Here is a 27,863-nt window from a genome sequence, read left to right on the forward strand (position 1 = left end):
TTCAAATATTCTTCATGATTCAAAGAATCACGTGTGACCCACATTTGAGAGTAGAAGTGAATGGGAGGAGAATGAAGAGCCTTTAGTGATTATTATGCGTGTGCTGTTTTCCATTTTACTGTTACTACAACAGCTCCAGTGGTAACTGAAGGCTACATTTACACAGCAGGTTAAAGTGGCCCAAATGCTGTTCACATTATCTTTTTAATGTGACCAGTATCGTATTTATTTACTTAGTTAGTTAGTTAGTTAATAAAGATTTATTTCTAATTTCCTCCCATTTTTCTCCCCAATTTAGTTAGTTCAACTGTCCCACCCATTCATCTGCTAGATAGTCTGGACCACTCGTCGCCCCCAAAAGAACAATGATTTATGTAAAGGTTTGGTTAATCTTTGCCAGAATTAAAGGATATATCAGGGAGTTCCAGTGTCAAAGTCAAAGTCAAAGTCAAAGTGGTTTTTATTGTCATTTCAGCTATATACAGAGTACACAGTGAAACGAAACAACGTTCCTCCAGGGACCATGGTGCACATAAACACAGTGTAGACAGAACAATAGTGCAACAGTACAAAAGTGCAGACAGACAGTACAACACAATACAGACAAAGAATAATAAATAACAAGACAGTGTGCAAATTATGCAGTGTGCAAAAAGTGTACAAAAAAGACCAGTGCCCAGTGTCCAGTGTGTTTGAGCTGGCTGAAAAAGGGCATGTTATTCAGTCTCAGACACTTCTTCCTTTTTTGTCTCATTTTTAGTTGGAGTGAGGTCTGATAGTGCAGGCATTTAACATTCCTCGATCCACATTGTCAAGTGTTTACCAGGAATACAACATGTTTGTAATGATTGTGACAGCTAATATGCAGCTAAAATTGTCCATGTGAACAGACAGGAGACTAGTATTGCCAATGTCCAGTGAAAAACAATTATCTCTATCTTCACTACACAGTTTAAACACGCAAACTGCCCTTAACACTGTGTTACATTTTCTGGATAAATGGACCAATATCTCCAAAATGATCTGAAATAAACTCTTTTTTTTACATTGACTTCCATTGTAAGTTAAGCAGATTTTATCTCTCTCCTGTAAAGATGCTGTTTTGGAGATACATAATTTTCATTGGACAGCAACAATAAACACAATAAATGAAGGAGGCCACGCCCAAAAATCCCACAGGTCAGTGCAGTATTCTTTAGCTTCTATGAGACATGGCAACAATCATGGCACATGATACTAGTTCCTGTCCTATTAGTTTTGTCTTCGCAGTTTACTATTCTAAATTAAATATATTTTTTATTCAAGGATGTCTGTAAGTAACTTTCTGTTCTTATAGAAAAAAAAACATTAGTCTAATGTTTTATGGGAGGTTTAACTCAGAAATATCCAAATAATTTTTTTTAGATCTCATAATTTCTGTTGTGCTTCTTCTATTTCCTAGAAATCATTCAGCAATTTGTCAGAATAGGAAAACACTTTGCGTTTTCTTTACTGCTGAGGTTGATCTTTTGTTTTCTGCTAAGGGAAGTAAAACAGCAATCTTTCATTTAGAGAATAATACAATTTACTTTTGTTTTCTCTTTAGAAAAAAGGTCATGTAGGCTAGATGCCTATTTAAAGTTGATGAATATTTTAATATATTGATAAACTTGGTGCCAGCTCAGATTTGCTCAGAGATCCAATTCTAATACCCTCTTTATTAGTTTGGAGTCGGTCCCCTTAACAGATTTAGAACTGATTTTTTCCATGGTCTGCCTCTTTGTGGCTGAGTTGATGTGGTTTCCAGATGCATCCACATTTTTTTGTTATACCACTCACCACTCAGTTTAGTGAGATCTTTAGAATCACCAATTTTTCCATAAACATTTGTGCAGGCAGACTTTTAAAACTTTCTTTAACTAAATTCTGTTTTAGAAGACCTATAGACCCCCTATTAATGATATATAACCCAACCGACTGCTCAAGGTTTACTGCTAATATTTATGCTAATAAAAAGTGGGGAATAGAATGATGAGTAACCTCATGATTACCACACGAGGCCCAGTTTTCTCAGGATTCAGGTTAGTAGATCTGTCAGAACTATAAAGAGACCAACGCCTAAAACCAGAGCATGACCTTTTACTCTAATAGAAGCAAAGGAATATGTATAAGTAAAGAGGTTTAAAGAAAAACTGTGAAATCACATTACCTTCAGTGGAGTTACACTGTTCACATATGGGAGAGATACTGCATTTGCACTCTGGAAAATAACAGACAGGGGACAATTTAAAACATGAGGCTAAATCTGTAACATTTCATACTAGGGGTGGGACAAAATATTATTATATATTATAAACACTATTTTTGTTTGCAATACTTTATTGGTTTCAAATATCAATCTTTGCATAATATGTGTTTTTAATTTCCTAATGTTTTAAAATTAAAATTATATATTATTTTTAATTTGCTGTAAAAAAGCAGTGAAAAGTTACCACAGTTATCACACATTCACAGCTGTTTAGGTCTCCAACTTTTCTCAGTGAAATTTGAACACACAAAAATCACATTTCAGTTTTTTCAAACAAAATACTGTCGGTCAGTTTAACAACACTGTAAAACACAGCCCTTTTGTTCCTGTTTTTAAGTGAGATGTGTGTGGTGTTATCAGGGTATTATTATATTATTTTTATTATTATTATTATTATTTTTATTATTATTATTATTATTATTATTATTTATGTACGTTTATTTTATTTTCATCATTTGATTCTTTCTACTGAATGTTCGAAACTGTGATACTTAAATGAAATAAAACTTATTTTTGAAATGAAAATATTGCAAAAATATTTTTGAAATGAAAAACAGATTTTAGTTGATAATGTAGTTATTAAGACAGGCATCTTTGGGAGAAATGCTGTCAATGGTTTATAGTATAAAACAAAAATGATAATTTGCTATAAAACGGACTTACTATAAAAAGTAAATTCAGAAAAAATGATGACGAGGAGTGGTCTCTTAATTGTTTCCAGAACTCGGTTTTACATAATGTAATGGTGATATTTGATTGCTTGGTAATGGTAAGTGTGGTACAGAGCCATCACGAATTTAAAAAGCCACAGATTTAATTGAGTGTTTAATCAGACTGCTAATTACTCTAATGCCTTTAGAACAACTCCTTCTGTCTGAACTGTTTTCTGTTTAATGAGCCTTATGCATACAGAATGTGTAAAATGTGTAAAAAATGGCAATCTAGGGATACTTTCCTTTACCCTGCTCTACCTTGTTTTACGTCACTCTGCTATCCCATGGGGTTTTTATGTGGATAGGTGGAAAAAATGCAGATGAAAACCTCTAATAGTTCCAAATACATGTGGACGGTGCATTAAAATGGTAAAAATTAATCAGGTTCAGCAGGTTCAGCTGCAAATATTCAAAACATGCTTAGAGGTGATTCTGAAGGAGCCTGAGATATAAAATGCTTGATATTGTTAAAATTTGATTTTTTTAAATATTCTTTATTAAGCTTGGGGTTTTCAGGGATTAAATAAACACTCTTTGGTTAACAAAATTTTACTTAATTTTAACAGACACAACGATTAAGTGATGAGCTGTGTGACTGTACGATAAGTAATCCTTCACTCTGTTTTAAAATAAAACTTATCTACCTCCTGCCGTACATTCTTGTCCCTCATTTTCAGAAAGCATTTGCTTCCCCTGTCATGGCCTCAGGTTTTATTACACTGATGACACACACACAAGTCTATTTTTGTCCTGATCTCACCACAGTCATGTCATGTCCGTTATTAATATTCTTATAAATAGATATTAAATAAGGCAGTGGTGAAGTTAACAACTAATTATTAGCGATAAGCTTAAAAGTGAGCTGGTTACATACACTATATGGACAAAAGTAAAGGGACACCTGCTCATTCGTTGCTTCTTTCAAAATTAAGAAAATGAAAAAGAGTTTCTGATTCTGCTTTTGTGGGAGTAACTGTCTCTACTATCGAGGGAAGGCTATCTACTAGGTTTTGGTGCATTGCTCTAAGAAATTGATTGTATTCAGCAATAAGAGAATTAGAAAGGTCAGAAAAGGTCATAGCAGCAGCGCTTTAGACCGCTGGACCACTCGGAGACCGTCTATAGTCCATTCATTATACAATTTTCACACAGTGTAGACAAGAACTGCCAGAGTAACACATATAACGTATATAAACATCATGGTTAAAAAAACCCTGAATAAAACTATCCACTATCCAAACTTCAAGCAATGCATAATTATACTTTTTTAGATTTTAGATTATACTTATTTAGATTAGAATATCTCTGACAAGAACACACTCGCATATTTTTAGTTGAAAAGGAAGTATAGCCTACTAACACCACATTTGAATTAACTTCTTTTTTTGTAAGAAGTGCAATACTCTTATACACACATAAAACAAATAGCTTGGTTCTGGTTATGTTTATGCAGCATATTCCTCTAGTTTGCACAACTCTCCATTCATTAAAACACCCACTCGCTTCTGTAACTAGCCTACATTTATAGATCAACTCTCAGTAACCCATAAACCCAGCTCTGACCAGAGTCAAGGCTTAATGGAAAGTGGAAGAAGGGCTATGAAACTGAATGTTACAGTGTTTTGAAGAACAAGTAGTGCATAATGACTCTCTGATCACTTTAGAAAGCTTTAAGTGACTCGGACTGACTTGGACTGAAGTTAAGCCACTGAGGGACACCTGCAGCCTAATAAATGTCTGTACCCCATGATTTAAACAGTTTAAACTTTGCAAATCAAAACCAATGCAGTGTAACATAAAAATACAATGTTACAGAGTAACAAAACACAACTGTAATTCATTACTACACTTATGTACTTTTCCTGTACTTTACTTTTTGAAGTATTTTAATTTTAGGTGATTTTAACATTTACTCTTTTTTTGTTTTACTCCACAACATTATGCAAAATCTAGTTAAAAGAAAAAAATCATTACTTTCAGTGTGTTTTATTTACGCATAAAAATCTAACATATTAAAACAAAATAAGCATAAAGCAAGCCCACCAATGTGTAAATATTGTGGGTACAGCATGCACTTTGTTTTGACCTGTTTTGACCTTGTGTTGAACTCCCTGCTCCCCAGAGCAAGGATATGGTTGAGTGGTGCCACAGATAAAAAAAAAAAAAAAAAAAAAAACATAAATAACGTTTTACGGACGAGTAAAGTTTCAGTTTAAGATATACATATCTAAGATAAATATATATATATATATATATATATATATATATATATATATATATATATATATATATATATATATATATATACCGCTCTGGAAAAATTTAAGAGACCACTTTAGTTTCTGAATCAGTTTCTCTGATTTTGCTATTTATAGGTATGTTGAAATATAAAAAAAAAATTGCAGAGCTTTCAGACCTCAAATAATACAAAGAAAACGAGTTTTACGAATTCAGAAATCAATATTTGGTGGAATAACCCTGGTTTTTAAATCATAGTTTTCATGCATCTTGGCATATTCTCCTCCACCAGTCCTACACACTGCTTTTGAATAACTTTATGCCACTCCTGGTGCAAAATTTCAAGCAATTCAGCTTGGTTTGAAGTCTGTGATCATCCATCTTCCTCTTGATTATATTTCAGTTTGGTAAAATCAAAGAAACTCATAATTTTTAAATTGCCTTTGTTGTTTAGTATCTATGATCAGTTTACTAGTGTCACATCAATGTGCTCAGAATAATTAATTACAGTCTAGTAAAAGATTGGTGAATGAAGAGCAAGACTATTATTTTTCTATAGAGTGAATTTTGTTTTGTTATAAAAATTATATATTGGTTATAACAAATCACAGTGTTTCACTTTAGATTATTAAGTCTTTATCAGAATACCATCTGGTCCTCAAAAAATATATTAGATGATTGGATTTTTATTTATTTTGACTATTTATCTTTCGTTACAAAACTTCAGACTACACAGAAATCATATTTCCCAGCTTAATTACTTTTTATTTAGCTTGTTTTGGCCATGCACTGTGACAGGGTGGATGATTTTAGTGAGAATTGACATTTGATAAAACGTGGTTGACCAAACTTTTAAAGATTGAGGTCATGATGACCTTGTGCTGTTTCAAAGATACATTTTAAATTTCTACAATTATTTTATTTAGTGTGATATTTTACCACAACAGGATATATGGCTTAAACTTTTTCTCTGAAGCTAAATATGGAGACAAAATATGAAATAAATATTAAGTGAAATTAATAATATTAATCGCTGAACAGCCAGCAGCAAGTGTCGACTGCAAGTTGCTTGAAAATAAAACACTATGAAGGTTGTAATTTCAATGATGACAAAGACTACTTTCTTAAAGGGGCGGAGCTATTCCAAGAGAACAGATTGGACAGGAAATTGTTGGCTGTGTTTAAACAGCTTGATATTTTTATATTTGTGAAAGAGGCTAGTTGTGTTATTTGACATCGTAAAAAAATCATTCAGCTTAGTAAAATGTAAGTGTAAAATGTACAAAAAGTGCTTTAACCCTCCTATTATGTTAAAGTTAAAGTTTGAATATCTAGGAAAAATAGCTGAAAGTGTTTTTTCAGTATGAAACTTCTTCTGCTTGTCTTAATTAGTGTAATCAACATATAATATGAAAACGGTTTATCTTACATATATGCAACCACCCCCTGCAAAAACTAAATCTAAAACAAAACTGCAATGTTGTGTTTTAATGTTATGTAAAACTATTGAGTTTTATATGTTTGTCTTTTAAAAGCAAAAAAATAGCAAAACATTAAAAAAACGTTTTTTTTATGAAAAACAAGTGAATTAATTATTAATTATCCTAATTAAAGCATTATCTGTTAGAGGTAAGGAACACCATTGCACTAAATATTGATATAATAATTAGTAATGGAGTTAGTAGTGAAATATTAACACTGTTGGTTAGTTTTTTTTTTTGTTGTTGTTTCAGACATCTTTTGGATAATTAAACATGCACCCAGAAACATCACTGCTGTTCCTGACAAATGAACAGGAGGGTAACACTCCTTTATATCTGTAATAATATGTTAATTCAGAGGAAATATTGAACATGTATTGTTATACAGTGTTTTCATACAATTTCATAAAAATGTTTTGAACACAAAAGGCACAGTTCTATAGATATTGTCCCCAAACTAACCTGCTGAGACTTCAGGAAGACTCCTGATCCATCCGATAAGAAACCCTGAGGGACAAAATAAAGGAAAGGAGAGTAAATATCAAGAAAATGAGCTTAATCACAAGGGAAACAGTGCACTTGCCACTGGTGTCAAGGTTCGAATGTCTTGAGATTCTGTAAGAAGAAGCCATAAGGTAGAAACTCACCATATGAAAGGCTCAGCATTGCTGAGAGTGCACGCATGATGGCTGTCTGAGGTTGAGGCTCTGCTGCTGCTGCTGCTGAACTGTGCTGGTCTGTTACAGCCTCAATGAAGAAACTCAGAGGGGTATTTCTTCCTTCACCACACGTCAACACACACACACACCATCCCCACTCTTCTCAGGAGGCTCTCAGTGTCGTGACTCCATACACACATTACCGTAGCACTCCTCAGACCAGCAGCAGCCTCAGCTCTGTACCTCACAGAGGTTCCTCACAGCTCCACCGACCAAGGCTCGTCAGAAGCTCGACAGCAGAATGAAAGGCATGGAAATAAACATGCAGAGAGTAGCAGTGTGGGACTGGCACCTCTACAGAGCACGCCTTTCACTTCCTCAAGCCCAGAATAGCTGTCAGTTGGAGCTTTTAGAGCACACTGATGTGGTTAATTATCTGTGATGAACGAAGTACACAATCTAGCCATGTACTTTATAGCACAGATACACAAAGTAAAATATTACTGCAATAAAAGCAGAAATCCTCCCTTTACACCTTCACTTGAGCTGAAGTACAGACTTTTTTGCCTTCAAATGTACTTAATTATTGAAAAAAGTTTTCTTTAAACTTAAAAAAGCTGCATTTTCTGTCATTTTACAAAAAAAGAAAGTTACCTCTTTTAACAGACATTTTCTGGCACCTTTAAAGTTTTCTTTTTATAAAAAAGTAATTAAAAATATTGTAAAAAAGAATATGAAATGGGTTAAAATATGTTATTTTAACCCAAAATATATATATTTTAAAATAAATATGTAAGAAAATAAAAAGATACAATTTCTTACAGATATTATTTTTGGGCTCCTGCTGCCAGACAATTACTGATTTTAAAAGATGTTTTCTGTCTCTCTGAAATAGTCATATTTCACAATTTTAATGTATAATTTTAAACTAATAAATGTAAAAAAAAATCTACCTTGAGAAACTTGAGGTACAGTAAATATATTACATGAGTCAAGGTTTTCCCTTTAGACCTCCACTTAAATAAAAGTACAAAGGTATTTGCCTTGACATGTACTTAATTATCAAAAAAACGTTTTCTCAGAAAGCAGCATTTTCTGTAATTTTACAAAAATGACTTTTGTTATGAGGATATATAATTGTCAATTCCAGTTTAGAGCTGTAAGACAATAGGCAAGGAATTAAATGAAATAAAGGAAACGTTATGTCACTCCTGCTTCCAGAAAATTCCCTTTTTTTAGTAAACGTTTTCTGGCACCTATACAGTTTTTTAAACCAAAATTAAACAAAAAGTACTATTTTTTCATGATGTATTTTATAATTTTATAGAACACTGAAAAAACTACTAAACATAAAAATAAATAATTCTGGCACAGTTTTTTTGTCTGTCAAAAAAGCGCACAATCTTAAAGTAAAATATTTAAAGTAAAATATTATTCTAGTTGTCATGTTCTGACCCTGCTCTGTGTCTCTGCTGTCTGTCTCTGTGTTTTTACTGCTCTCTGGCTGCGTCCAGAAACCCCAAAAGTGTCTCCTTTTTCCTACCGATCCTCCTCCTCTCCTCCGTGACCCGGAAACTGATTTCGTGATGCCATCTTGCCGCCTGTCCGAATACCGTAGGAGACGAAAGAAGCCGCTTAAAATTCTCCTGTAGTAGGCTTCCAACGGAGGGTGCATCAGTGTATCCTACTCCGGAAGACTTTTAAGGATTTTTAATGACATCACTGCATCCACGCCCACAGAGCACGCGAAAATGGAGCAGGCAACGCCCAAATATACGTCATAAACATATTAATTAACTAGGTTCCTTATGTAATTATACAGCCAGTAAAGCACTAATATAATTTTTTGTTTAGATAAGCTGTATGCTCAGTAAAACTATATTAATGATCCCATATTTGTAACATGATATATATATGATATATGATATCATATATACATATATATATCACTGGCCAGAGAAATGCAGCCAAAATGTCTGGGAGTAAGCAGGATTTTATTGGAATATCTGAATATTTAGCTGTGTGTGATAGTAATGTTCCATTGATGCTGTTTAATCTAATATTTTTTCACTTCAACATGTATGCAAAATATAATATGTATTATTATATTTATTATTAATTAAGATTTGTTATTTGTTTTATTACATTTAATGAAATCATATTTTACTATTAAAATAATTTAATATTTACATATGCAACCTCCATCAATGGCTAATCAGGCTGCACTTTGAAGCTTGATCTCTAGAATTTGGAATTGTGTTTATTGATCTCTCGTTTTTATTTTTGTATGTGGAGCTTTATCCAGAAGCTGTGATTGGCTGGGCAGTATCCGGCATGTGCTGAAAGTGAACGTTGTGATTGGCTCAGTTCATCGGTAGTCAACAACCTATCTAAAAGGATCAGCTCTCCCATTTCCTCAATTACAGCTCCTTCCCTCCACTCCTCCTTCTCCTCGGCTGCGTCCAGAAACTTTTGCTACTCCTCCTCTCCTACTCCTCCTTTCCTACTCCTCCTCTCCTACCCCGGAAGAAGGTGGAGGAATCGAGGAGAGGAGAGGAGGAGGAGGAATGGAGGGAAGGAGCTGTAATTGGGGAAATGGGACAGCTGATCCCTTTTAGATAGGATGTTGACTACCGTTGAACTGAGCCAATCACAACGCTCACTTTCAGCACGTTTCATAACATTACTATCACACACAGCTAAAAATTCAGATATTCCAATAAAATCCTGTTTACTCCCAGCCGCATTTTTGGCCGCATCTCTGGCCAGTGACTCTGGCAGCCCTGTATGACCTCAGCCTTATGAGGGATTCAGTTCCTCATCAGTCCCTAAGTTAAAATAAATAAGTAAATAAATGAATTAATTACAATTATATATATATATATATATATATATATATATATATATATATATATATATATATATATATATATATATATATAATAAATAATATATGTTTTTATATGTATAACATGATACACATAGGGTCATAAATATAGTTTTACTGAGCATACAGTTTATCTAAACTATAAATTATATTACTGCTTTACTGGCTGTTTAATTAGATAAGGAACCTAGTTAATTAATATGTTTATGACGTATATTTGGGCGTTGCCTTCCCCATTTTCGCGTGCTCTGTGGGCGTGGATGCAGTGATGTCATTGGAAAATCCTTAAAAGTCTTCCGGAGTAGGATACACTGATGTAACCTCCGTTGGAAGCCTACTACAGGTGGATTTTAAGCGGCTTCTTTCGTCTCCTACGGTATTCGGACAGGCGGCAAGATGGCGTCACGAAATCAGTTTCCGGGTCACGGAGGAGAGGAGGAGGATCGGTAGGAAAAAGGAGACACTTTTGGGGTTTCTGGACGCAGCCCTCCTCTCCTCTCCTCGATTCCTCCACCTTCTTCCGGCTAGGAGAGGAGGAGTAGGAAAGGAGGAGTAGGAGAGGAGGAGTAGCAAAAGTTTCTGGACGCAGCCACAGTGTTTAGTTACCTTTCCTCCTCTGGCCTTTGTGTCATGCCCCACGTGATCCTGTGTGATCCTCCTGTGTCTCCGAATTAAGTGTTTTCACCTGTTTTTTATTTGTAGCTCCGCCCCCCTGTTAACCTGTCTCTGGTGTTTCCCATTTCCTGTTTCAGTCCGTGTGTATTTATACTCCGTGTTTCCGGTCTCCTTGACGGTTTTTGTGCGTTTATACGTCAGTTCCGGTTGCGTGTGGTTTCCCTATACGCTCTGTGTTTCGTTGTTTATTTAGTTCTTTGTTTTTTTATTTTTGTATTCTTATTTATCATTCTTCTTAAATCACTTGACTTTGCCTCTGCTCTCCTCATCCTCTCCTTGCTCCTGCTTCACAAATTTGACACTATTTAAATTAGAAGTTCTTCATTTACACCTTTACTTGAGTAAAAGTGGTCTACTTAAGTATTTGCAATAAAATGTACTTAAGTATAAAAAAATATATATTTTTTTACAAAGCAATTGTATTGTTATTCATATATATCACTGTGAAATTATATGGTTTATGTTTATGTTTACTGAGTTAGAAAGAAGGATTGTTAAGTGCTAGATTTGCTTTTTTTTTGTTGTTTTTTTAGAAAAATAAAAAAATGTTATTTTTATTTTTAAAGGAATGTTAGTTGTTAATTTAGATGACACACTATGACCTCACTTTATTCATTCCAGTGATTAACAGTGGTGGACAGTGTCACATCTTTTGCCTGTTTTCTGTCTATTCTCATGTCTGTTATTCTCACGTGACCCGGCTTCTCTGTGTTTCTTCCCTGGTGTTTTTCCACTCACCTGTGTCCATTTGTAGCTCTGCCCCTCATTAGTCAGTCCCCAGGTGTTACCTGTTCTCTTTCCCGCCTTGTGTGTGTATTTAAGCGTCTCTGTCATTAGTGTTAGTTTGTCGGTTCTTGTGCGTTTACACGTCTGTCACGGCTGTGTTAATCCCGTCTGTTAGTTGGTCTCCCTGTGTATGAGTTTCTGTTTGGTTTATGTTTTGTTTTCAGTTCTTAAATAAATATTACTTGCATTAGCGTCCGCTCTCCTCGTCCCGTCCTTCACACAGCATTACAGACAGCAGCAAAATAAATGAAATTCATCACTGTACTTAAAGAAAACCCCATTTTTATAGTGATATTCTTGCACTCTTGCTGTGGGAAAATAACATCATTTTATGGCTATTTTTGTAGGTAGTGAAGTTAAAGTTAAAGATCAATCAGGATAACTCAAAATAAAAAAACATAGTGCAGTACATTTACACTTACTTTTCAGTATAAACCATATTTAATTTTTTTTATGTACTACTTAAAGTCAATATTTAAAACCGGTAGAATTAAGCCTAGATAAATAATTACACTACTAGTTAAATAATTAACCCACAGCAGCTAAAATGAAGTATGAATATAAAGGTGTGCCTCCTAAATTACTCGGAAGGACCGAAACAGGGAGAAATGAGTGTGTTCTTTCTGTTGACACATTTCATGATGTCTTTAGCCCTGCTTTCAAGGAAATAAGTTTCTGTTTGAGATCTGTTCTTTCAGTTATTCGGTGCTGCTTCATAGTGAACTGTGAACACAGTTTGTGTGGGGTTTTGAATATCTGAATATGTAGCATATCATATACTATATATGTCCAAATGTTTCAGGACATTCCTTCTAATGAATGCACTAAGCTATGTTTAGTAGCTAATAGTATAGGACCTCCTATAACCTATTGGCATCATAATGGCAGGCGTGGGCTAGAGGGGTATAAAGCCCCCTAGCTGTGGAGCAGTGGAAGTAGGTTTGCTGGAATGATTTTGCTCCATCTGGTATTTTAGGAAGATCCAACATTCTGACCTTACTAAAGCGTTGCTTGTGTTGCTGAATAAAATTAATAACCTGTAATTAAAAGCCTGAAAATGTGGTAGAAATTCTTTCCTGGGGAGCAGAGACAGTTACTCCAACAAAAGCAGGATAAACTAATTTTTTAATAATCCTGATTTGGAAAGAAACAATAAATGTGTATGTGTTCCGATGCTTTTGTTCATATAGTGTAGGTACAGGTTGGACGGGGTTATGTCGTTATTGTTGCGTCGCTGTTTTTGCCGTTTTTGGCACGGCTCAGTTTCAGCAGTTTCAGTTGGCCTGCCTGTGTTCCTCTGGGGCTGAACTCTCTCTCTCTTTCTCTCTCTCTCTCTCTTTATCTCTCTCTCACGCTGTTTCTCTCACTCTATCTCACAGGAAGAGGCATTTTCACACTTCAGAGCCTCTTAGGAGGCCCCGGTGTACAAAGCACACACAATTACACACTGTACTTGGATCATGTGACACATTTAGGAGACTGAAGAAATTCTAGTTTTTATTAGTTAGAACATTTTTGGTGTATTAAGTTCACTAATTTACTTTCATGACAGAGTTAGGAGGCTAATATGGTGTAAGTTTATCATTCAGTTCAACAAATCCTTCTATTTTATATAGCGTTTGTTTTCAGTCTGCTATACACTTCACATGTCAGTTGGCGGAAACTACCAGTAGTATTGTGTCTGGTGTCTCTTTCATTACCTGCAAGTAATTTGGAAGTAATCTGGATGAGTTTACAGGGTTCTTGCACCATTTCAAAAGTCAACTTTACCTCAGTAAATATAATTTAAGACCCAAAAGTGTGTTCATAACTTCTTTGTTTCCTATTTGTTAACATGTATATATATATATATTTTTTAATATTTGTTGCATTGTAATGCAGAATAAAGTCAACATAACATACGCTGGAAAAAATAAAGAGACCACTTCAGTTTCTTAACCAGTTTCTCTGATTTTGCTATTTATATGTATATGTTTGAGTAAAATGACCATTGTTGTGTTGATGTAACCCAGCTGTTTTCTAGACATTTAATGTAAGGTTGCCCCTTAATTAAGCGCTGCCCCTTTAAGAAAACCGCAGCAGTTTTCACACACACTCTACACACTTTTTGTCAGTTCTGTCTGCTTTACGGCAGCTCCCATAGGAATGCATAGGCAGGAGAGCACGAGGCTCAGACGATTAGGCGCGAAGGGAGAGAGAGGTCTGATAGCTGCAGCTAGCTCCAGCTGCCGTCATATTATTAACTCGTGTTTACTGATTCTCCTGCTAGGTGAGCATTGTCCGCTTATAGGGCATCCTAGTGCATAATTATGAAGAGCTTTATATGTTTTATTTGTTTCATAAAAATAGCACTAAATGTGTTTAAAAGTTCTGCTGAAGTTCAGTTCGGTTTAAGCTTGAAACTCTAGTTTATCTGGTCTGTATTAGTGGGTTACATGGTCTCTACATGCTTTAAGCATGCAACTCAAATGTTTTGAGTAAAATATTAAGTGTATTTTAATTACTAAAAATGCCTTTTATATGCTTTAAATATAAGCATTTAGTTAAAGTGTTTTAAGTGAAATACTAGAGGTATTTTCTAAAAGTTCTAAAAGTGTATGTTTGTTTAATATGCTTATTGTAAAACAGTATTTGGGTATTTTCATTTTATTAATGTGTACTTATAGATTGTGTTCTCTGTATAAGATTAAACTCTGCTCAGACGATTAGGCGCGAAGGGAGAGAGAGGTCTGATAGCTGCAGCTAGCTCCAGCTGCCGTCATATTATTAACTCGTGTTTACTGATTCTCCTGCTAGACTGGTGGTGTGCTCAAGCTAGTTTCCAAGCTGAGAGAGAGAGAGAGAGAGAGTGAGGCGGAGAGTGAGGCGGAGAGTGAGGCGGAGAGTGAGACGGAGAGTGAGAAGGAGAGTGAGACGGCCGCATCTGCTCTAAACCTTTCATGGATCACTTAAGTAAACTGAATTGAGTTTCTATATATATATATATTTTTTTTTTGGGTACCCAAATAGTTTTTTTTTGCATTTTTCCTTCAATTTTTCCTCCCGGAGTACGAATTGTTCAAGGACTGTTTCAATTCCTTTTTTTTTTTGTCTACTTCACGAACATTTAAAGGAACTGTTCTCTGGAAAACAATTATATACTTTTCAAGGTTAAAGAGCTCTTCAATATTGTTCAGTGAATATATTTTTTTATTTGGGTTTAATTACATTCATACAAGGTGAATTCAGGGAAGTGTGACAGTGTACATTTTATATAAATATATGTATATATATTTTTTATTTTTATACACGTATTATTTTCATAAGTGTCTCTATATATATATAACATGTAATTGAAATATTTTACTCATTGCTGAGAGAAAGAAACGCTCCAGTCCACTAAACTCTTATTAAGTTGGACACAGGTAGTACACTGCTACCGACCCAAAAATAAATGCCCTTCACTACCAGTTGTATCAGTTTCTTTTGTGGCTCATTTATTTGGCTTGGAACATTTTAAAGTTTGGTTACATAAGGGAAAAATGGCGCCCGAACAGGGACTGGAGCGTTTCTAATTTTTTTTTATTTTCTGAAAATCTGTCTAATTGAAAATTCAATAGCTGTGACTCATTTAAAGAGTTGGTAAAATGGAGTTATGTGAACAGTATGGGTTTGACCCAGAATGTACAGTCATCCTCAAAGGTGATATGGCAAAGGTCAATTTAGAAACAGTGCAGGAAGTGTTCGACCTACTAGACCATGTAGTCAAGATTCAACACATTGATGTACAACTCAGTACTATTTTATGCCAATTTCGAGAATGCGTAACTCCAATGCTTTTAGAAGCAGAGCATCCAGATGGTAGTGGCTCTCACTGGGAGGTAATTCAGCTAGAGGAGTACTGCCCAGACAAAATAGAGACAACTCCTAAGAGTGAAAAACTAGCCCCATTAGCTCGTGTCATTGATGATATGACAGTTAACTTTAGAGAGAAAATTGAGGAGCTAGCCACCACTTACAATGTCAGTCCTATTAACTTGAGCCAAAAAGCCATGGGCTATATGAGTGGAAGGAAAGAGCACAAAACTAGTCCTTTAACCTCAACTCCTGCCCCTCGTTGCAAACAAGATTTCCTCTCTGATGCAAACAGGGGTGTCGACAGTGATGTAAAATATCCCTCAGATGCACAAGTGCCCAATGCTGACCCCTCACTCGTCATCCCCATACCAGCTGATACTCATCGTGTCTTAGTGGAACATATAGTCAAGCATGACTCCCAGACATATGCTGCCACCCCACAAGAGCTACCAGCATTCTCTGGTAATTTCCCTAAACCCCACACTGAGGCAGATTTTAGCACATGGCAGCTTCGTGCCAAACAGAGGCTAAAAGACCTCACTCTGAACGAAAATCAGAAGCGCAGTGCGATACTTAACAGCTTACTCTCCCCAGCGTTGAATGTGGCCTTACGTGTTGGTCTTCAGGCTGCCCCAAGTGTCTATCTTCAGGAGCTGGACAACGCATATGGTAATGTCACAGGGGGCGAAGAGCTGTACATCCAGTACTTGGAAACGCACCAAAACAGTGGTGAAACAGTTAGTGAGTACCTGCGCCGTCTTCAAACCTTGCTACAAGAAGTCATAGAGAGAAATGGTGTATCCAGAGGTGATGCTGACTCTCAGTTGTTAAAGCAGTTTCTGCGTGGCTGTTGGGATGACCAGTTAATATTCCCTCTTCACTTGAAAGATTTACTAGATGATCCCTCAAAGTGCATTCCCACTTTTTCTGAGATGCTACTCAGGATCAGAACTTATGAGAAAGAAAGTCATCTCAAAGAAATGAGAAGAAAAAGACATTTAGGAGTAACGTCAACCAAAGTCCATACCAAAACTCACATGACTCCTGACGAGCCCAAGGGCTCCAGCTGTGACAACTATGCGCTTGATGCCTGTACAAGAGCACAGTTAGAGGAGAGAATCAGACAGCTGGAAGCTGAGATTAAAAGAAATGCATCTGCACCAAAATTTCAGCATGCCAGAAATGATAAAGCCAATTACAAGACCTCACAAAATGCTAAAAGCCTTAAAGCTGATCCAGTTGTTTCTGCAGCAAGAGAAGCCAATGTTGGGAGATTCTGCTACAACTGTGGGGAGAATTCTCATCTACTACCTCAGTGTACAAATTCAACTAACGCTGTCCTAGTGCAAAGCAAGCTGTGTGAAAGGCATCGTAGTAGACAAAGCCACCAGCAAGCTCCCGAGCATCCTCTGCCTTTAAACATGTAAGAGCTCCTGCTGCGGAACGAGCAGGAGCTAAAATTCAAACTAGTTCCGAGAGCTACTGCATGTATGGACTGTCCCCAACTAAGGAAGCATCTACTCAGATTCCTGAGGGTCTTGTTGGTGATGTTTGTGAAAGTGTTGCTTGGATAGATGGTGTGCAGTGCCACTGTTTAATAGACTCTGGCTCACAAGTAACAATTGCATGCCAGTCATTTTATTCCCAACATCTAGCCCATCGTGAACTGTACTCGATAGGCAGTGTACTAAATATTGAAGGTGCAGCTGGACAAAGAGTCCCCTATTTAGGGTACATTGAAGTAGAGTTTCGGTTCCCACAGAATGCATGTGGCACAGGTCAGCGCTTCAACACCCTAGTGCTAGTGAGTCCGGACCAGTCATATAATGAGAAATTCCCTCTGCTTGTTGGCACTAATGTTTTGCGCCAGTTAACCACGCGCTGCATAAAAGAAAGTGGAACTCAGTTTCTCAAGACCTTACCTATTCAGACCAGCTGGGCCATGGCCTATGCAGACTATCGTGAAAAGTCAAAGCCTAGTGCAGAGAGTGCTAATGTTCTGCGCATAATGCTCAGTAGTAAAGAGCCAGTCCATGTGAAACAAGGTGAAGTGAGTCTGTTGAAAGGCATGTGTCCCTGTAACTTTAATTGTGAAATGGTTCAAGCTCTTGTCAGTAGCTCAGATGAAATTCACACACCTGGAGGTCTCATAGTCTATGACCAAATAGTTGACATGAAACCTAATTCTCACGGCCAGGTTGAGTTCTTTGTGGAAAATGTCTCTCAGCACGACATTACTCTGTCTCCTAAAACTATGATTGCATCTTGCTCACCCATTGATTGGGCTGTTCCTATTACTGCAAATACCTCAGCAAATTCTCGCGAGACTTCTAAGCTACAGACTCATTCTCTGTTGATCTCTCAAACCGAGAAAACTGCTCCTGTCCATGAGCCTCTTGAGTTAGATTTTAGTAACAGCCCTCTAAGTCCACAGCTTAAACAGCAAATACAAACCAGGATCCTGAAAGAAGTTCCACAAGCCTTTTCCAGGAGTGATCTGGATGTTGGCACAGCCTCCGGTGTCCGGCATCACATAGAGCTAGAGCCACATGTGCCATTTAAAGAAAGAACAAGACGTGTCTCTCCAGCTGACTTTAATGATCTGAAAAAGCATTTGCAAGATCTTTTAGCAGCAGGCATCATTGAAGAATCGAACAGTCCGTATGCATCTCCCATTGTGCTTGTTAGAAAGAAAAGTGGAGAACTGAGAATGGTAGTAGATTACAGGAAGCTAAATAATCTCACCAAGAAAGATGCATATCCACTACCACGTATAGAGGAGACATTCACCTTACTGTCAGGCTCGAAATGGTTCAGTGTTCTGGACCTTAAAAGTGGATTTTATCAGCTCGAAGTTGAGCCCTCTGACCGACCAAAAACAGCCTTTACAACCCCGTTTGGTACATGGCAATTCCGGAGGCTACCACAAGGTCTGACGAACTCCCCAGCCACATTTCAACGCACAATGGAGAAAGTAATGGAAGGAATGAACCTTCAGGAAGTTATCACTTTTCTTGACGATCTTATCATCTTCTCCAGCACATTGGAGGAGCACGAGGAAAGGGTGATGAAAGTGCTAAAACGCATTTCTGATTTCGGCCTCAAACTATCCCCCTCCAAATGCAAATTTTTTCAAACATCTGTGAGGTATCTAGGACATGTCATTTCTGCACAGGGGATTCAGCCTGATCCCGATAAAGTTGCGGCTATTAAAACATGGCCTTGCCCACAGACAGTTCGTGAGCTCAGGTCCTTTCTCGGATTCACTGGATATTATCGCAGATTTGTTCGCGATTATGCCAAAATAGTCCGACCTCTCAATGATTTATTAAAAGGAGAATATGCCTCCAGACACAAGCGTCCTCATTATGGGCCACGAGCTAAGTCACCTTTACTGAGAGACAAATGGGCTGATAGCTGTCAGGAAGCTTTTGAATTGATCGTTGATAAACTGACCTCAGCACCCATTCTTGGCTTTGCAGACTGGCACCTCCCCTATGTGCTGCACACAGACGCGAGCACAACTGGATTAGGTGCAGTTTTGTATCAGGTTCAAGACGGTGAAACAAGGGTAGTAGCGTATGCCAGTCGAGGGCTTTCCAGAAGTGAGAGAAACTACCCAGCCCACAAATTAGAATTTCTCGCTCTTAAGTGGGCCGTGAGCGAGAAATTCCATGACTATTTGTATGGGTCTGAATTCAAGGTGCTGACAGACAACAACCCACTGACTTATGTCTTGACCAGCGCAAAGCTAGATGCCACTAGCCATAGGTGGCTTGCTGCACTGTCAATCTACAATTTTGACATACATTACAGATCTGGTTTGCGTAACGCTGATGCTGATGGACTTTCTCGGAGGCCTTGTGGACAACCATCAGAGGATGAGGAGTCGGAGGAGCTGAGAGAGAATGTATCCCGTTTGTTAAATTGTGCAAGCCCATGCACTGACAACTTCAGCATTCTAGACGAAGAGGCAGTGAGTACTCTGTGCACGTATCACAGCGTTTCTCAAGAGATGTGTGAGTCTGACAAGAGTGGAGTCCCAGCAGTAGAAACTCTATTATGTGGTGAAGGAGCTGTACCCGATGATCTGGAAGATCCAGCCCTGTGGCCAGGTCAAGAAACCATTCCAGGGATGTCTATGGAAGACTGGCACCAACTGCAGAGAAAAGACCGTAACTTGGCCTACATCATTGACATTTTAGAAGGCAACACTGGCAAAGAGGATGTACATGTGAGAGAAAGGGAGCCTGAGACAGTGCTTCTGCTAAGGGAAAAGTCCAAACTAGTATTACTGGATGGAGTGTTGCATCGCAAAGTCTTTGATCAGAGTGGTGAGGCTTTCCATCAGTTGGTCTTACCAAGCAGCCACAGAGAGCAAGCATTTCATGGTGTCCACAGTGAAACAGGCCACATGGGTATAGAGAGAACAGTAGAACTTGCAAGAGCTAGATTTTACTGGCCTAAAATGGCTCAGTACATTGAAGCTAAATGTAAAGCTTGTGAGAGGTGTGTAAGGAGGAAGGCCAGAGCCCAGAAGGCAGCCAAGCTCGTTAACATAAAAGTTACTGCCCCACTTGAGCTTGTCTGTATGGACTTTCTGAGCTTAGAACCTGATTCAGGAGACACTCGTAATATTTTAGTCATAACAGACTTCTTTACAAAATACTCACAAGCTTACCCTACCAAAGATCAGACTGCAAGAACCGTAGCTAAAGTGCTGTGGGAAAATTTCATTAGCCACTATGGTTTTCCCCGTAGATTGCATAGCGATCAAGGAGCTTGTTTTGAGTCTGAAGTAGTAACAGAGCTGTGTACGCTGTCTGGGATCAAGTCTCGGACCACGCCATATCATCCCAGAGGAAATCCTGTTGAGAGATTCAACAGAACTCTTCTTGATTTGTTGGGAACACTGGAGGAAAAGAAGAAAGAGGACTGGAGAAAATACGTTCGACCCCTCGTACATGCTTATAACTGCACGAGAAATGATACGACCGGTGAAGCACCTTTTCTTCTCATGTTTGGTCGGCAGCCGCGCCTCCCAATAGATCTTTACTTCGGCATTAGTCCCCGAGGCCATAATCCCAAGACACACTCCCAGTATGTGCGCGAGTTGAAGAGCAGACTAAGACATGCGTATAACCTTGCATCACAACATGCTGAGAAAAGACAGGCACTTAACAAAAGACGCTGGGATGCCAATGTGACCGCCATGCCTCTGGAAGTGGGCGACAGAGTTCTTGTTAGGAATCTGAGCCTTAGAAAGAAACACAAAATTTCTGATCGGTGGGAATCTGCTGTTCACATTGTAATCAAGCAGCCTGATGAAAACATTCCAGTGTATGTGGTGAGAACAGAAGACGGAGAAGGCAGAGAACGAGTCCTTCATCGCGACTTGCTGCTCCCATGTGGGTTTTTACCTGTAGATTTGGAAGCTGTTAGAGAAAGTCAAGTGTGTGAAACACCAGCTCAAGTCCCTACAAGCTGTGAAGAAGTGATGCTTGAATCTTCACAAACTTCCGAAGCAAGAGAGGACATTGACGTACCTTGCATGCAGTCTGAAGAACTAGACAGTAGTCAGCCAGCTGAACAGACTTTATCTCCATTCCAGAGCTCTTTGAATCCAGAAGCTCCAGACTTTGCAGTCGACTCTACTGAGTTGTCTGACAGTGAAATTGTGGCAAGCCCAAGACTAGTACAAAGTAGACCACAGAGAAGACGTCAACCCCCTTCTTATCTTAGGGATTACCATGTTGGCTCTCAAGTTGGTTGCAGACAGCATAATGTTAGCTCACCTCAACTGCTCTATAGCTTCTTAATCTCTTTGCAGGAGCAGATTGCAGCATTGATACAGGCTACAGCTACTGTGCATGACGAGGACGTCATATTTTAAGCAGGGGAGGATGTAACCCAGCTGTTTTCTAGACATTTAATGTAAGGTTGCCCCTTAATTAAGCGCTGCCCCTTTAAGAAAACCGCAGCAGTTTTCACACACACTCTACACACTTTTTGTCAGTTCTGTCTGCTTTACGGCAGCTCCCATAGGAATGCATAGGCAGGAGAGCACGAGGCTCAGACGATTAGGCGCGAAGGGAGAGAGAGGTCTGATAGCTGCAGCTAGCTCCAGCTGCCGTCATATTATTAACTCGTGTTTACTGATTCTCCTGCTAGGTGAGCATTGTCCGCTTATAGGGCATCCTAGTGCATAATTGTGAAGAGCTTTATATGTTTTATTTGTTTCATAAAAATAGCACTAAATGTGTTTAAAAGTTCTGCTGAAGTTCAGTTCGGTTTAAGCTTGAAACTCTAGTTTATCTGGTCTGTATTAGTGGGTTACATGGTCTCTACATGCTTTAAGCATGCAACTCAAATGTTTTGAGTAAAATATTAAGTGTATTTTAATTCCTAAAAATGCCTTTTATATGCTTTAAATATAAGCATTTAGTTAAAGTGTTTTAAGTGAAATACTAGAGGTATTTTCTAAAAGTTCTAAAAGTGTATGTTTGTTTAATATGCTTATTGTAAAACAGTATTTGGGTATTTTCATTTTATTAATGTGTACTTATAGATTGTGTTCTCTGTATAAGATTAAACTCTGCTCAGACGATTAGGCGCGAAGGGAGAGAGAGGTCTGATAGCTGCAGCTAGCTCCAGCTGCCGTCATATTATTAACTCGTGTTTACTGATTCTCCTGCTAGACTGGTGGTGTGCTCAAGCTAGTTTCCAAGCTGAGAGAGAGAGAGAGAGAGAGTGAGGCGGAGAGTGAGGCGGAGAGTGAGGCGGAGAGTGAGACGGAGAGTGAGAAGGAGAGTGAGACGGCCGCATCTGCTCTAAACCTTTCATGGATCACTTAAGTAAACTGAATTGAGTTTCTATATATATATATATTTTTTTTTTGGGTACCCAAATAGTTTTTTTTTGCATTTTTCCTTCAATTTTTCCTCCCGGAGTACGAATTGTTCAAGGACTGTTTCAATTCCTTTTTTTTTTTGTCTACTTCACGAACATTTAAAGGAACTGTTCTCTGGAAAACAATTATATACTTTTCAAGGTTAAAGAGCTCTTCAATATTGTTCAGTGAATATATTTTTTTATTTGGGTTTAATTACATTCATACAAGGTGAATTCAGGGAAGTGTGACAGTGTACATTTTATATAAATATATGTATATATTTTTTTTATTTTTATACACGTATTATTTTCATAAGTGTCTCTATATATATATAACATGTAATTGAAATATTTTACTCATTGCTGAGAGAAAGAAACGCTCCAGTCCACTAAACTCTTATTAAGTTGGACACAGGTAGTACACTGCTACCGACCCAAAAATAAATGCCCTTCACTACCAGTTGTATCAGTTTCTTTTGTGGCTCATTTATTTGGCTTGGAACATTTTAAAGTTTGGTTACATTTACGGACAACATTTCTCCCAAATTCCAAATATAAATATTGTAATTTAGAGCATTTATCTGCAAAAAAAAAGAAAAGAAAGAAAAATGAAAAAAAAAGATGCAGAGCTTTCAGACCTCAAATGATGCAAAGAAAACAAGTTCATATTCATAAAGTGTTTTAAGAGTTCAGTAATCAATATTTTTAATCACAGTTTTCATGCATCTTTGCATGTTCTCCTCCACCAGACTTACACACTGCTTTTGGATAACTTTATGTCACTCCTGGTGCAAAAAGTTCAGCTTGGTTTGATGGCTTGTGATCATCCATCTTCCTCTTGACTATATATCTGAGGTTTTCAACTTGGTAAAACAAACAAAAAAAAACATCATCATTAAGTGGTCTCTTATTTTTTCCAGAGCTGTATGTAAGATTCTAATGTTTATAATACTAATACTACTACTACTAATAATACTGAAAACATTATGTAAAACAAGTATCTTCTCTATAAATAATTATCAGTGTCCATTTATCATTATCTTATTTGGCCATATCCTAAGTGGTGCCTGATAACATAAAACCCCCAAAAAACTAAACTTGTTAAGCATGCAGATTTTGGTTTTCACTTCGGGTAGGGTGCTATAGTATGTTAGCTAACTCGCTGCTAAGATTAGCTCTCTGCTAACCTTAATTCTCTCCCCAGATTATAAATGGGTAACACTTTATAATACTGTTCCATAGTTAATAGGTAACTAAGCAGGAACTAAGCAGTAACTAATTAATAGTGCTGCATTAACACCTAAATATTTTCTATTAACTACCAGGGAGTACTGAATAATTACTCAGTAGATAGTACTGAACTAATGATTATAGTAGTTCACTATTAACTTCACAATAATTACTGAGACTTACATATCTCCCAGAGAACTACTTACTAATTATGTCTCCTTTATAATAACTATTCATTAATTACTGCTCAAATCAACATTAATTACTGAAAACCCTTACATCCCGGGGAACTATAGATCTAAATCAGGCATATTTGAGTTAAATGCATATTAATTGAAGGCATATTTGAATTAAGCAAGTGACACCATTTGTAGTAGTGATAACCTTAATTACCTTATTATCCTCAGTTCCTTCCAAATATTAGCACCATATAGTAAAATACTTCAGTGTGTATTACTCTGCATAACAATCATTTTTGGAATAAAAAAACAACATTATAACGTAATATTATTGCATAGAAGACATTGATGAAAGTTCTCCAGAAGGCATCTAAGACTCTAAGAATGACTGTAAGACTGTAATAATGTAACAATCATTGCTTTAATACTAGGTATCAGCCTTATAAAAGTGGATCTTCAGCGTTTGCAGTCTCACAGAGATTTATTTTACTGCGTACTATTAGGGTAATTACGGTAATTTCACAGCGGACGCAGCTCTCCTGGTCCTTCGTGTAAATTCTCTGCTGTGCGCTGCTGCTGCTGCTGCTGGAGGAGGATTAAGAGAGACTCTGCTGCTTTCATATTTCTGTATTTGATTGAAAATAAACTAGTAATCAAGATATTGAGATCTTTTCCAGCTTATTTTACCCCCGGATCAGATGAGGACTCTTTGTGGGTTGTTAACCAGCTTTAGGATGTGTGTTAGCTAGCTAAGTTAGCTAAGTTGTGTGTGTAGTTAGCGTTAGCCACCTAAGTTAGCTAGGTTATGTGTGTGTTAGTTAACTGGCTAAGTTAGCTAGGTTATGTGTGTGTTAGTTAGCTAGTTTAAATGTGTGTTAGTTAGCTAGGTTATGTGTGTTCGTTTGCTAGCTAAGTTAACTTTTATGTGTGGGTTAGTTAGCTAGGTTATATGTGTGTTAGCAAGTTAAATGCTTGTGTGTTAGTTAGCTAGGTTATATGTGTGTTAGTTAGCAAGCTAAGTTAGCTAGGGGAAATGTGTGTGTGTTAGCTAGGTTAATTGTGTTAGCTAGTTTAAATGTGTGTGTTAGTTAACTAGGTTAAATGTGTGTGTGTTAGTTAACTAGGTTAAATGTGTGTGTTAGTTAACTAGGTTAAAAGTGTTTGTGTTAGTTAATTAGGTTAAATGTGTGTTATTATTATTATTATTATTATTATTAATGTATATTTCCCTTTATAATACTGTGACATGATCTGCAGTAACTCCTAAAGAAGAACACAGTAACTCCTCAGTAATTAGTAATTAGTTACCATGTTTCTCACTTTATAATACTGTGGTATGATTTGCAGTAACTCCTAAAGAAGAACACAGTAACTCCTCAGTAATTAGTAATTAGTTAACATGTTTCTCACTTTATAATACTGTGGTATGATTTGCAGTAACTCATAAAGAAGAACACAGTAACTCCTCAGTCATTAGTAATTAGTTAACATGTTTCTCACTTTATAATACTGTGGTATGATTTGCAGTAACTCCTAAAGAAGAACACAGTAACTCCTCAGTCGTTAGTAATGGGTTAACATGTGCTGCTGTTAACTCCTGAAAAAAGAAGACAGGGACCCCTTATTAATTATCTATGAAGAACACAGGGATGCCTAGTTCGTTATCTAACACAAATATTTATTCATTTAAACATGATTTCCCCCAGAATAAGGATGTAGGACACAACCTAGAGTAAAGCTGTATGTGAGCCATCACTTCTACTGAGCACATCTCCAGGAGGACTGAAGAAGAGCACAGGTTTAGAATAAACACCTGTAACACACTGACAGAACATTACAAAAAGGGGGGTTAAGCAGACTGCTGCACATTTCAGTGTGTCTAACATTTGGAAGATATTGAGGATACTAAGGTAAGTAAGGTTAATATATGATAAGTGGTGTCACTGACTTTAATATCACCACTGATAGAATAACCTGCAGCAGTGATGGAGGCTAGCGGTCCGGCGCTGTGGAATTACCGTAATTACCCTAATAATGGGCACTAAGAGTCTGTGAGACTGCAAGGCTAAAGATGAACGTTTATAAGATTGGTGCTGAAAATTAAAGCAGTGACCATTAAAACAAAATTGAGTACAGTCAGTCTTAGAGTCTTCTGGAGAACATAAATAATGTCTACTATGTAATAATATTACGTTATAAAGTTTTTTTTTCTTTCAAAATTGGGGTTTAAGCAGATTACGACACACTGTATTAATTTACTATATGTTGCTAATATTTGGAAGATAATGATGATAATAAGGTAATTAAGGTTACTACTACTACAAATGGTGTCACTCAATATCACTTTAATATCACCACTGATAGAATAATTGTTTGTGTAGACTGATTTAGATCTATAGTTCCCCGGGATGTAAGGGTTTTCAGTAGTAAATGTTGATTTGAGCAGTAATTAATGAATAGTTATTATAAAGGAGACATAATTAGTAAGTAGTTCTCTGGGAGATATGTAAGTCTCAGTAATTATTTTGAAGTTAATAGTGAACTACTATAATCATTAGTTCAGTACTATCTACTGAGTAATTATTCAGTACTCCCTGGTAGTTAATAGAAAATATTTAGGTATTAATGCAGCACTATTAATAAGTTACTGCTTAGTTACTGCTTAGTTACCTATTAACTATGGAACAGTATTATAAAGTGTTACCATGCATGGTATTAAATGTACAGAGCCTGGGGATGTATTAAACAATTTCTAATTTTCTAATTATGATTTTAAATAAATTATTATTTTGTATCGCTCCCTAAAACACAAGGGTAATATCATCATTTCATTTTTTATCCTGATTAATAGTTCTATGGTCCTTAGTAGAGTACATAAAATTGGAAGAATCTTTTGGAGGTCTGGATTTTTACTTGAAAATTAAATATTATGTAGTGTATGCTGCTTTTAGTCACAGCAACAATTTTGTCAATCAGAATCATTGTGCTCTTGTTGTATGGACAATTTGGTGGCTGCTCAAATATGGAGTCAATGGCAATCTGTAACTTTTGGTGGATTTGGGAATTTATAGACCTCTCTGTGTGTAATTGCACAATATGTCCTTTTTTAAATGCAGGTTCATGTAAATGAATGTGTGTGTTAAATTATGTGTATATTCTTTTGCTCATTTATAAAATAATTGCAAAATGTAGAAAGCGATAAAATCTAACAAACCTACCAGACCAGTCTGTTTTTAGAAAGAATGTATTAGGCTGGTCATTAGAATGGTCATGTCCATAGGCGTAGGAACCGGGGGGGATGGGTGGGACATGTCCCACCCAATATTAGAAACAGGTGGATTTGTCCCCCCCAAAAAATGATATCAGTTCGCTCAGGTCAGCTGTACTATTAATGAGGAGACAGACCGGACCAATCACGGAGCCGGTTCAGGTATTAAGTCACGCCTCTCAGTAGAAACAGCCAATCAGCTTGCTGGTTTTGCGGCGCGCGGAGCAGAGGCAGTTTGCTGTTGGGGAAGCCCCGCCCCCTCGCTGTGAGATTTAGCAGCGGGATCGGGACGCAGCAGCTTCAGCTGATTTTAAAACAGATATGGATATACGGAGATTTTACTAAAATAAAGGTAACGATAGGCTAACCACTTCAACTGTGATGATATGTTTCTGATAGCTGGTTAAAAATACACGTCTCTGAATCAGCACACAGTTTGAACCCACTGTGATTAATAAACTGCAGCTGTGTTAGTGTGTAAGCTTATCTTTGGAATTAGCTAGATTGGGAGCATACCTGTCAAGTCTCCCGTTTTGGCCGGGAAACTACCGTATTTTACTCCTCTTTCCCGCCGTCCTCCCGTATTAGTATTTTCCCGTAAATTTCCCGTATTATACTAAATAAAAAAATATATAGGCCACAGGCGACAATGCACTGACCGCTGTGTGTCTCTTAACCAATCGTGGTGCCGGTTCAAGGAGAAAGTCCCGCCTTTCAGGAGAAACAGCCAAT

The 27,863-nt window shown here is 37.2% G+C and overlaps 1 protein-coding gene across 1 annotated transcript in view; it reads right to left on the minus strand.

The window, feature by feature from the left end:
• The window catches only part of LOC103041225 (protein sidekick-2), a 30,904-nt gene extending 23,061 nt beyond the window's left edge, over nt 1-7,843 (minus strand). The window contains exons 1-3 of the mRNA XM_022667831.2: nt 7,367-7,843; nt 7,182-7,226; nt 2,189-2,239 (exon numbers count right to left, since the gene is read on the minus strand). Of these exons, the coding sequence (XP_022523552.2) occupies nt 2,189-2,239; nt 7,182-7,226; nt 7,367-7,403 (133 nt within the window). The 5' untranslated portion in view covers nt 7,404-7,843. The remainder of the gene's footprint in view (nt 1-2,188; nt 2,240-7,181; nt 7,227-7,366) is intronic.
• Between the last annotated feature and the right edge of the window lie 20,020 nt (nt 7,844-27,863).

The sequence above is a fragment of the Astyanax mexicanus genome, chromosome 1, assembly GCF_023375975.1.
Source record: "Astyanax mexicanus isolate ESR-SI-001 chromosome 1, AstMex3_surface, whole genome shotgun sequence".
Taxonomy (NCBI): Eukaryota; Metazoa; Chordata; class Actinopteri; order Characiformes; family Acestrorhamphidae; genus Astyanax; species Astyanax mexicanus.